Raw genomic sequence first — 12323 nt, forward strand, 5'->3', positions numbered from 1 at the left:
GATCTTTTTAGACATCATGCAATTGGATTCTTAATGGGTATTGTTGCCTTCCAAATATCCTGCCTTCGATTTAATTGTACCCTTGAGCCGACGTTACATTGTAACGAGCCGAGATCTATTTAGAAGATCTCTAATTCATATCTACTTCCAGCTTTGCATGGTTAACCATCTGTATGTTGTGTACTTAGTGTCTGGAACTTCTATCTAATCAGAATAATGGAACAGACTCAATTTTTTAAAGAAAACAAAAACAATTTTAAACGAATAAAGTTTCAATTTCAATTTTCACTATTTTAAAGTATTAAGTTTTCATGGGACCAATCAAGAACGATTCAAAATGATTTGTTTGTCTATTCAAAAATCAATAATTTGCCATCCCGAATAATCTTATGACGATCGATAAAATGTTCATTATTAGCGTTTGACAAATGAAGCCAAACTTTTATAGGCCTAACTTTTTTAGCAGGAGCAAAAGTTATAATGTTTTAGAAAACCTTCCATACATTCCCTTCTCAAACATACATCAGTTGGTGAACAAAGAGAAATAATCTACAATGTTTTGGAAAACCATAACATAAGAACACCTACACCAACAAGAGAAACAGGTTGAACAATATCAAATTGACAGTTAAAATCCTCCTTTGGAGAAAATTTTGTAAAAACTTCAAATGAAAGCTTTTGCTTTCTTCAGCTTTTTTATGGTCATGTAATATACAACTTCACCTTTTGCAACTTGCAACTACACCTCCCCATCTCCGTCCTCCAACTCCTTCCCCTTCACAAACTACTAAGGAACAAAAAATTACAAAAAATTTATAAAAAAAAAAGAAGAAAAATGTTACAAAGCTCCAATTATCCTTGGTTTCTTGCTAAATTCTAATTCCAACAATTCAATCTCCCTCATTCTCTTCCCCAAAGCATTGCAGCCAATAGGAGCGTCCACACCAGGGGAGCCACTCCCAGGTATTTTGAAAATGTTGACCCCGAATAGCCGGACCATCTGAACCGGGCCGGACTGAACCGGGTTCGGTCCGGTGCTCCGTGCCTTCCAATCTATATAAAGTTGCTTGTCCGGCCCGGTCGACCTCTGGAAACTCACAATGTCGCCGGCCTTGAGATTCTTCTCCTTCACGAAGCGGCTCCACCCTTTGGTCAACACGTAGCTCTGGCTGCTGTTCCAGTAGGAGTACCGGAACCGCCACACTTTGCCGCCGACGTCCTCGAAGTTTAGCAACACGCCCTTGCACGTGCTTCCGTTCTGCAGCGGAAAGTGCTTCTCGGCGTGTTGCTTGGGGATGACCAGCCGGTTCAGCTTGCCCACGTCGCTGGGCGTGACAGCTTTCTCGAAAAGCTGTTCACGCGCCTTAGCGGCCCTGTCCGGGCCCATTGGGCCGCTCTCGCCCCGTGGCCGCCGCTTGCCGTTGGCGTCGAATCCCAAGTTGCGCTTGCTCTGCTCCAGCTCGTCATTGTAAGTGTGCTTCCTCAGCATGTCGACGATTTCGGACTTGGAGTGGGAGTTGAGGAAAGCTGCCTCGATTTCGTCGTCGTCGTTGTCGGTAGACTCTGCTAGGGGTTTGAAGTTAGTTACGGCGTCGCGGCCACGAAAGCGCTGGGCCGCGACGTCGTATGCCCGGGCGGCCTCGTCCTCCTCGTTGAAGGTGCCCAGCCAGACGCGCTGGTGCTTCTCGTAAATCTGAGCGCCCCAGCGGCCGTTGGGCTGGGGGACCACGCCTTTGTACTTGGAGGACTGGAGCTTGCGGGACTCGGCCTCGATTCCGTTCTCGGAGTCAAGAATGACGCTGCTGGCGCCGCTGCCGACGCGGCAGAGGCTCTGCGGCGGCGAAGAGGAGAGCTTGTTGTTTGGTCTCGGAGGCGGTGAAATTGACATTGAGAGCTCACTGCTTGTGCTTTCATCTGTTGTGCTGCTTGTTATATCCATGTTTCTGAGTTGCAATTTGAATTTCTGAAGAAGAAGAAGAGCAGGAGGATAAGAGAAGGTGGTATTGACTATTGATGTGGGCAATAGAGAGAGGAGAGAGAGAGAGAGAGAGTGTGCGTTTATGTGTTCTGTGTTCTGTTATGATGGAATGGGATTTGAAGACTCAGTATATATAGGAGGTGCTGGCCAAGTGGCCATGGTCCTTGGTTTTCATTTGGCTTTTGTTTGAGGGGGGGTTTAATAATAATAATAAAAATAATTAATATTTGTAGGAAAATGAATAAAAATAATTTAAGTGGAGATATGGGGGATGTGGGTCTGGTGGGTCAACCCAGAGATTGGAGGGCATGGTGAGGGGGTAGGAAGGTTCATGGGTTCTTGCGCTCAATGTGAAGGTAAATCAAATAGAAATACAAGTGGTAATTTGGGAGTTTAGGCTCATATAGTATGTGTGGGTTGTGGGTTGTGTATGGTGAGCTGGGTCCCGCTCAAGTTGATGATGGGGTTCACATGAGTATGGACCGTGTTTTTGTTGTGTTCATCCCCCCTGAAACTTTGCTGCTGACTTGTCCCTTCATCCAGCATGGCCTCCATCTCCTCTCATTCATATTTCTACTATCACCAAACCAAACCTCCGTGTTCCGGAGTATGAAAATTTGAAGTCGGAAATTGTTAGATTAGCGAATTCAAGAGAGCTTTTGGTTTCTGAGTTTCGTTGCTCGATTTGGAGCATTATAATATCAGTTTCTAAAATTTAAGTACAACGTCACCAAATACGTGTCGATCAGAAAGTCATGTTTTGCCTTAAAAATTCAATAGTACTTCGAAATATAAAAATAAGCGATCTTGATGTTATTTTACAAGTCCAAAGAAAATTTCGTAATATAAAATTAACTCATAAGATTAAAAAAAAAAATGCTCACAGACAGCTTCAGAACTAAAAATTTATTGAAATTTCTAATTAGTTCTAAATTGCAATGTTGTATACTTGTATATGTACCAAAAAATAGAAACTACTCCTTTATTTTGCAATGTGAGCGAGTCTATGATTGGTGTATGCTTTAGTAGACCAGTTACGAAGTAGATAAACACTGAGGATTTGAGACGCAGACCTCAGGAAGGGGTTAGTTCCACAAGGATGGGTTGTGGGGGCTAAAGTTAAATGGAGAGGATGGATATGGACATGGAGTTATTGGATAGGCATTGGAATTCAATTTTTCCTCAGAGATGGATAAATTAAGCTCGTCCAATAAGAAATCCCCCCCCTCTCTCCACTTACCTGGCTTCACCTCATTCGTCCTTCCCAGCTCTCCTGCCTTGTCCTGGCCAGGTTCAACCTTACTTAGTATTTCCAAATAAGGCCCCAAAAACAGAAAAATAAAAAAAGGAGATCCATTATTTGCAACCAACATTGACATTTCTCCCTCCAAGTGGGCACCATAGCCCCTACCTTGTTCTATTACAAGTTCATGCACACAGCTCTGCGACGTCGGCCGTCGGATTATGATTGCGGATCAGAAGCAGCGGAATCCGACGGCGATGAACTCGTCCTCTAATAATTAGGATATTTAAAGCTTGGTATTGTTTATTTTTTGGGGTTTTTTGTGTACGGATGAGTCCACGGTCTGCTTCAAGGGACCCACGGGGGATGCAAGTAGACCGAAACCGAGGAGCGGTGAAGACGGTGGGTAAAGGAGACTTTGTGGTTTTTCTTTGACAGAGATTAGGGTTTACGTGTAATAAAGGATTAATTGATATTTAATTTTAGGGGTTTGGGTTTTTTTTTTATATATATTTGATTTTCGGAAAAACGGGGACGTACGTACGGTATTTTGTATAGCGTATACGGAAACCCTATCTTTCTTTTTTCGGTACAAACGGAAACCCTATCTTTCTTCTTCGTGTTGAGGCCACTCCTTACAAGTGGGAACTCAAGAAATGATAGAATATGCCATGGTGGACTGCATCACCTGTTTGTACTAGAGTCTCTACTCTCTAGAGATATCTAGTAGAGGCTAGGAAGCGGCGCAAAAAAAAATTTCCTTTGCGGAAACGATTGTTGGTTGTTGATCGTATTTGTTATTTTTGATTATAAAATAATAAAGTTATGATTATGACCAATGTCACTCTAAGATGAGGTTAATTAGTTTCGCCCTGCTCTTTGTTCTCTTTGTTTTTAAGTTTTATACTTATTGTAACTTATATTTTTAAAGCACTAGTGATTTTGTACCAAATGTATCTTGAAAAATCAAATGCCATCATAATTATGAAATTATAGACTCGAAACAACTAATAGTGTGATTTGACAACTGTTTCATCCAACGACACTAAACGGTGTAGACTCCTTTAAGAGAGACTGACACATGGTATGTGATGTCATTAGCCAATTGTTACACTAATAATAATGGTAAATAAGAATAATGAACTTTGTAACACAATTAATAAATAGTATATTTATTGTTTTAAAAATTAAAAATGCATATTTGAAAGTCAATTGACCTTAAGATTTACATTGACTGTGTGTGGTCAAGTTATTGGAACAGGTAAATGGACAACAAATCACACAAATTTTGATTTTGTATGTCCATTAATATTAGCTAAAAGAAATATAATCAAATTAAATCTGCAAAACGATCAGGTCATATTATCATTCATCGGATTGCCACATTAGTATTGTTTTTGTATATACGTCATGACCTATCAAATCCAACGATTAAAGCGCATTATAAATCCAAGTACAAAAAAGAAATAGTAACAAACGTGCATCACATATCTTCAACTTTATGTAATACCTTCTTTGATCTGTTCTCATAATTATTAGACCATCAAGTTTATGGTTAACAATGTTATCTTTTTGGAATCACTTGCTCGACCCCCCACCAACCTCTCTTCTTACTGGTCTAAATCTCTCCGCAAAACCTAATTTGACGACACAAAGGTATATATATCCACAAAATAATTCCTCACTTTAATCATCATCAAATCTTGATTAACAAATTCTTTGAAGTGGGTTTTAGGGTTTATAACTCTCTCATTGGCCTTTCCCCATTTTTGAAATAACCATGGTTAATGGTTATCTCTTAGGTGGCTAGCATAAACTTTAGCTATCATTTTCACCTTAGTTTAAAACATGATCTATTGTATATATGTGTAATAAAAACTAATAAAGACACAACTCAGGTGCTTTAACTTTTTCACCGTCGTCTTAATAAACAAATTAGAGATTCATTAAAAGAATAATCACTTTCTTGTCAACTGTGTGTCATACCCTTATCTCAAATAATCCTGTTTAGGGATTAATTAATCAAAAATTACTATATATAGTGGGCGGTGGTGACGACGAAGATTATTTCACATGTCACTAATCCGAATTGGGTTAGTGCCTAGTTCTCCGCCTAGTAATATGAAAAGCATGCCAAAGCAGAGTGTTATCTGTTGCTAATAGTTTTGTAATTAACTGACTAATCACATCTTCTGCGATTATCTAAATAGGAGTACTATATCAACGTTTAATGGTGGCAGTTTATAAGCCTCTAATACAGCTCTGTCTGAGGTTTTATAATAAGTTGATGAAGACGACACGTCATCGGCCGCCAACGCACTTGCAACAAGTTCCATGTCAAACCCTTTATATAAAAGAGAGAAAGTAAATTTTAACGTTAGCGATGACGAAATACAAATTTGTGGGGGAATCTTTGATATGGATCATGCTCGTTGGGGGAAGATATATACATGCATGTTAGTTTATTCATTTGTTCCCAAAATATATATAAAAACGAAGATAAGCTTAAGAATATATATATTTCGCAAGATTTTTTTTTTTGACAAAAAAAAAAGAACTATAACGCCTACAAGCTTGACTTTAATTTTAATTTTTGGGTATCTTTGCCAAACTTTATGTTATTTAGAAGTGAAGAATCTGATCATGTGTAGTAGCTCTTTAAAAGAATAAATAGGAAAGGAAAACTGTGGAATGTGATTAGATGTTTGTCTTGATAGGTTGGAAATGGATAAAAGAATCTGTGTCATCAACTATTTCTTTGGGTCATGGAAAGATTCATGTGATCAATTAGGTGGTACAAATATAGGATATTTAAGGCATCAAGATAGATATTGTTGTTGATTATTGAATTCAAGTGATAATGTTAATGAGGAAAGGTTTAGGCGTTTGATTCTGTTTTATCAAATCCGTTCAATCTTCACATGCAAAAAAAAGTGACTCTCATCTTAATATCCAATAAATCGTTCGGATCTTCATCTTTAACAAAAGAAGTTAAAGGACTTCTTGATAAGTTATACCCATTCCAATCAAAAGCATGAGCGGGATAAGTGCAAATCCTCATATTCTTTCTGTTAACCTATAGCTTATTTTTGTCTCTATCATTGGTCAAGTTTTGATGACAAATTGCTTACGTGAATTTCTTAAAATTGTATTTGAACCCGTAATAAAAATCAAGGTACATTGTTACTATACCGAAATGCACATCTTAATCTTGAAATATGCTAAATTCGATACCCTTAAAGCCAATAGGGTTCAATGGCTGAAAAACTTTAAGATCTTCATGCAAAATTTGAACGAAAAACTAGCGAAAGGTTGGTTCTTCTAAATGAAGCCAAACTTTTATGTGAAGTTCTATGTTCAAAGACAAAAACGATATATGAACATACAAACAATTAAGTCGGTATCATAAGCAGACAAACTACACCTTCAAAAGTATTTCCTTACCAAGGTGAAGTGCACTACCAGTTGCCCCACGCGGTGGAATGAGCTCGGCTCATCTCGATCAGCTGGACCACGGGTGGTCTATTTTATATGGCAATTTGCCCTAATTGTGAGAAACAGAAACAGTAATATATATCATGAACCAAACTGGTAATTTAAATTCTATTAGCCCTATAATTAGGTTGGGTGGAATTTTCTGCTGCGTCAACAACACGCTATTATTTGCATTATTTAGTTGTTCGCTTCTTATCTTCCAACTTGTTTCTTCCATCTTTTTCTTCTTCTGTTCACGCGCAAAGAAATTAGTTTCATGTTAATTATGAAAATATTAATTAGAACGTGAACATGAGCGGGTAATATTATGATATCCTTGACCGCTGCTTGATTCTCCTACTGATGTGGACAATGAACCGTCATTCCAGGTCCAACCACGTGATCGTATCACCCACTCAACTCTACTACTTCTTACTCGATCATGCATCGATCTTTTTAATTAATCTTAAGCGGCGTTTAGTTCACAAATCAGAAAATGAAATTTATTAATTTCTTGTATTTGAGATGCAAAATGAAAGGAAATCATTTCCTGAACGAATGAAAAATAAGTGGGAAAGTGGTTCATTCCAAATCTCAAATGAAATCACTTTCCACCATTCATTCATTGTATTTATTACTCACAATATATTATTTTATTATATTATTTACAAGTTTTTTAACAACTTTTCTGATAACTTTCTTTAGGTTACCAAACATCGGAATTTAAAATTGTTAGGAAATTTCATTTTTCTTCCCATGTGAAAGACAAATGAATTAATTTCCTTTCCGTGAACCAAACGAGACCTTAGTGAATATATAGTTAGTCATATTTTTCAAGGTTTACAAGTTAATGAAATGTAGGGTCACTTATGGGATATATAATTAGACTTTTCTTCAGGGTTCTCGTGTTTAAGAAAGGTAGTTTTAATGTCATTTCTCAGCAAGTTCTAAATCCTAAATTTGACTAGCAATTGTAATGATTTCCGTTGCTTATTTAATAGTTGGAGTGAGGATTTGGCAAATGCATGGTGTCTCGAGTTCGTCCATGAACATCCCTTGGTTTTGGTAAGTGCTTGCATATGGAAGCAAGATCTATAAACCCTTGAAATCATCTAGGCTCATAGAATGATATATGGTAAACTTCTTCATGACATTCATGTAAAAATGTAACAAGCAAAGTGTGAATTACACCTTGTATGCTATCAATAAACATGCACATGTATATGCATGCATTAATTCTTTTTTCTAGAACCTATAATTTTCAAAATTATTAAGGATTACTTTTCAAACTTTTTGAATTGAGGAATATGATTGAGGTTGGTATCACAGTCACAATAATAGTGATGACCCATAAAATCAAACAATGGGTGAAATCAACCCACAAGTCCAGCGCATAAATTAAAAAACTACTGGGAGAAAGAAATTGAATGGGTCAAAGTAAGCTTTACAAGTCTAGACCTTAGAGTGTGATTGTTGTTCATCAAATCATGGAAGATTCTCTTCATGTTTCTTTCTTTCTGTTTTGGATGGGAGCTCCAAATTATCTTAACCAAATTATACAACTAGGGCAACAGGTATTGTTTGGAAGCTCTCAACCAATAATGATCTCTCCATCCATCACTACTAGTTGAGCCACTAGATGTAAAGTAGTAGTTGTACAAGAAGTCTATAAGTTGCTTTTATTGACCACAATACCAATACCAACCAATTCCCACTGGTCCTACAAGACCCTGTGTGCCACATAACTACTCCCATTGGTTGAGAGCACAAAGTCTTCTTTATTAGGGGTCCATATATTACTCATTGAGTAGATAAGGAACAGTACTGTTGTTTACTTCAATTGGCTGTTCCCCTAGCCAGTCCAGCTCCACTATGCTCGAGTTCACATTAGCTAGCTTAGCCACATTTTCATCAAATGGGTCTCTCTAATAGCTTGGGTTTTATAATAGTACCACTACTAGGGTGTAATATTCTGACCCTTTTTTTTTTTGGTTACAAATATTCTGCCCCTTCTAGATAGAGTGTACATCAAGTGTTTTGATCTTGACCCACTAATTGAATCCAGGCAGTATATATGGGGTCTCATTAATTTGACTTAATCAATGAAATAATTGAGTGTCTACTACTCTCAATTTTCCTCTTCAAACGTTATTTGGTGTGCAACTGATTAATGTTGTTTGTTTCATGTTATATAGTTTACTTTGACTCTTCAAAAGCTTCTTCACATTAATTTCCCATCCAAAACTTGAAAACGTGGATGGATCCTAGTTGTGTTTTCATTTTCAACCGTCATTTTATTTATATTTACGTATGTTACACGTTATGTAATTTAATAAAAACTTCAACAACATATTCTACATGACGAAAAATATAAAATAATTTCGGAAAAATTAGAACCACAAGCATAAAATCCAAAATGATACTAAATAGGGATAGCGGGTCCTTTGACGTTGTTAATGAAGAAAGGAATTGCAAAATAGATTTCCATGGTATTGACAAATTGTCCGTGTTAAGAACTATGAAGTTATGTTGCCGACATGGCACGCATATTTAAAATAGTCAAATTAGGATGTGCCACTTGGGTGGTGTGGTTGGCTAGCATTTCCAAATAGGACCAAATTTGCAATGACCCAATGAGATTGATTTGTGGTTTTGTTTGCTTATGTTGCAGATAAGCATTTATCTATCTTACTCAAAACCTACGTCATCCCCCCTGCCCCATGCCTTTGCCAAATGCCAACTAGCCACCTTCCGATATATTGTTATTACCAATTATATAAGATTAACAAATTCACACTTGGCAAATTATGTGGGTGAGGTCATATTATTGAAAAAATAATCGTTCGTCAGAAAATAGCACAATACGAGGTCAACCAAGTCAACGAAAAATATTTATGTGATTTCTTAGTTTAGCATCTTAGTGATAAGCATAGACTAATTGGAGGAGTCCATATTCAATTAGCACGGTAATTAGAGGAGACTAATCAACTATTTATTGAAGTTGGATCAGATATGACTCAATGAGATATGTGCATGGTGACAACTGGCATTGGAGTATGAAGTTTTAATTTTTTTATACATGATTAATTATCTATATATATTAGCTTTGGTAGTCAACATGCAAGTTACATTAGCCTTTGATCATAAAAGAATTAGAGGAGAGGAGGCTTATGAGCATCTGAGGGGTCAATAACTGGGGGTGATGTAAGTGGCGATGGGTTTCATGTAAGATTAGGTAAAACCTAATCTAAGAGTAGCATTATATTACATTAAACCAGGGGTATTATACTACAGGCTTTTTAGTAGTGTTTTCTTACCTTGTTAATTAGTTGGTACACAAAATTCTTGGTTATTCTCTGTTGGTTTGTTTTTTTTATTCTATATGGTTCAATATATATTCTTTATTACTGGATAATACTAATAGATTTCATGTTACATCAATTTAAACTTGTTCATTTTGTTTAACTGCTTCTTAGCTGGACAAATTAAAATAAAAAAAATAAAGAAATAAAGAAATGCAACAAACCTATTCGCCGGGTAAAAGGAGAGAGGGATTGGAACCCTAGTTTAATATGGTTTATGTAGTTTGAATCTAGTTGCTCTTGAAAAATTCGTCCGATTTATTTTCCATTCTCCAACAAGAAGCTCATGGTATGTTTTCAGATAATGGATCACAACCCATTAAAAGTTTAAAACGGATTGAATTTTCTCTAAGTCATAACGTACAATTGGGTGTATAGTAGTACGTAAATTGAAACAACATCCATTACATGCAACCTGCTTAATTTTCTTTTGGATTAGTGGTGCATATTTTTACTCAAGGTACGTTTACTTTTGTTTGTTTATGTTACTGAATCAAAAGTCCAAATTCATAGTCAAAAATCAAAAGGGCATACTGATTCAGAGGGTCTGATTCTTCTGCAGAATAGTGGTTGGATGTGGAAATATCACTCCCCAACTCTTTATTAAAATCCAGAGGTTCAAAGTCTTATCAGTACACTTTGTAGTTTGTATTAAAGCAAAAGGTCAACTATGGTTTCCATGTCTCATTTTGCCCTAGTCCAAAGTCAAAGCCTCAATGTTATTGTACTCACTTGTAAACCACATAATTCGGCATTGTTCGGTTTGATTCATCATTCCAGTTGACAAAGTCAGAAGGCCGTGAAAAATTACATGCATCAAGCTTAATTAAGAAGTTAATTAATCACGTACCATAGATGTACAAATTCCATCTCTAATACTATTTTAAGTGGTTGCTCTGTTGCTCGATCAGATGAAGATGGATCATTCATATTCGATCTTCTGCAGAAGCAGAAGCAGAAGCAAGACCCCCAGAAACAGAGACTAAAAGTCTGAAAGAGACTCATGGTACGGTGGTTCATGCATGACAACGTGCGATTAATCTGTCACTAATCTTGACCTAATTTGCAAACTGCGAGCGATTATGTTACGCTAATTGTCTAATCATCGATCTCATATTCTCATTCAAAAGAATCAGAGGTCACGTACAGGTGATTATTATGCAGTTAACTAATTTAGTTTTTGACAATTAGTCACAAATCATGTGGGAAACCATGAGAGATTCCTTCATTCTAAAATATCATTGCTGCTGAAAAATCGTAAAATATCGCTGCAATTTGCAACGTGATAGGGAAGGTGAGCTGTAGAGATGAGATCATGTGGTTTGTTGGACAAGTCTATGAAATCGGATTGTTAATAGTCCTAATTGTTTCACAGCGACCGGGTCTGGTTTTCTTCTGATTCAAACAAATAGCATTATGTGCTGCTCCTACCCACTGACTTTTGCAATTTTGTCAAACTAATTAGCATTATTGTATTAAACATGGCAGCTAATTAATTAATTAATCTCACACCTTGGGAACTCATCTTCTATCTAAGCTGTCACCATCTATACAATAAAACTGTGGATTATGATGGGGAGATAATCTAAGCCTCCTCTAATTTTTACAAACAAAAGTGAAAAATTCTATCACGTTAAGCAAAAGAAAAAAACAAAAGTTGATGTTTCTTCACCTAATACAAAGAGATATTTGTCCACAAATAAATTTTCTTCCCACATAAATATGACCCGGCCCGTTGTGTGTTTCTACAATATCATAGTAAAAAGTCTTTTCTTTGAGTGAGAGAACAATCTTAGAATTTATGAATTTTTTGCCAAACAAATCCATAACGCTAAAGATGTGTCAAATTTCTTTTTATTTTAACCGATGAAAACTGTGGAGAAATGTATCATTTTTTCACGGGAGGCCTACTGTCGATCTTTTCATCTTTTACTATTAGAGATTTTGCCAACATATAATTCGTTGAGCAACAATATACTTTTTCATAAAAGTCTTTTAACATAATCTGTGGACAGATATGACTCCATATCTATACATAAATTCTTAAGGCTCATTGAGTCGGTGGCCATAGGCCCAAGCCTAATCTGCCTAGGCCTAGACCCTTTTTTTGTTTGTAATTCTTTTGGTCAAAGGCCGGGATCGTTTGGAGTGAGTGAAGCATGATGTAATCCGTGAGGCCTGTAGTGAAAACTACTTCCTCTTACTATAGCTACAGATGGAGGAAAGGTGAACTCCCCCCATTGTCACTATCAGTTTGGTCTTGAAT

The 12323-nt window shown here is 36.8% G+C and overlaps 1 protein-coding gene across 1 annotated transcript; it reads right to left on the bottom strand.

Moving 5' to 3' along the window:
• Window positions 1–621: 621 nt before the first annotated feature.
• Window positions 622–2093, bottom strand: LOC112197821 (AP2/ERF and B3 domain-containing transcription repressor RAV2). Its single transcript, XM_024338704.2, has one exon. The coding sequence runs from the start codon at window positions 1937–1939 to the stop codon at window positions 839–841; it is 1101 nt and encodes a 366-aa protein (XP_024194472.1). The 5' UTR covers window positions 1940–2093; the 3' UTR covers window positions 622–838.
• Between the last annotated feature and the right edge of the window lie 10230 nt (window positions 2094–12323).

Source organism: Rosa chinensis, chromosome 4 (genome assembly GCF_002994745.2).
Source record: "Rosa chinensis cultivar Old Blush chromosome 4, RchiOBHm-V2, whole genome shotgun sequence".
Lineage (NCBI taxonomy): Eukaryota > Viridiplantae > Streptophyta > Magnoliopsida > Rosales > Rosaceae > Rosa > Rosa chinensis.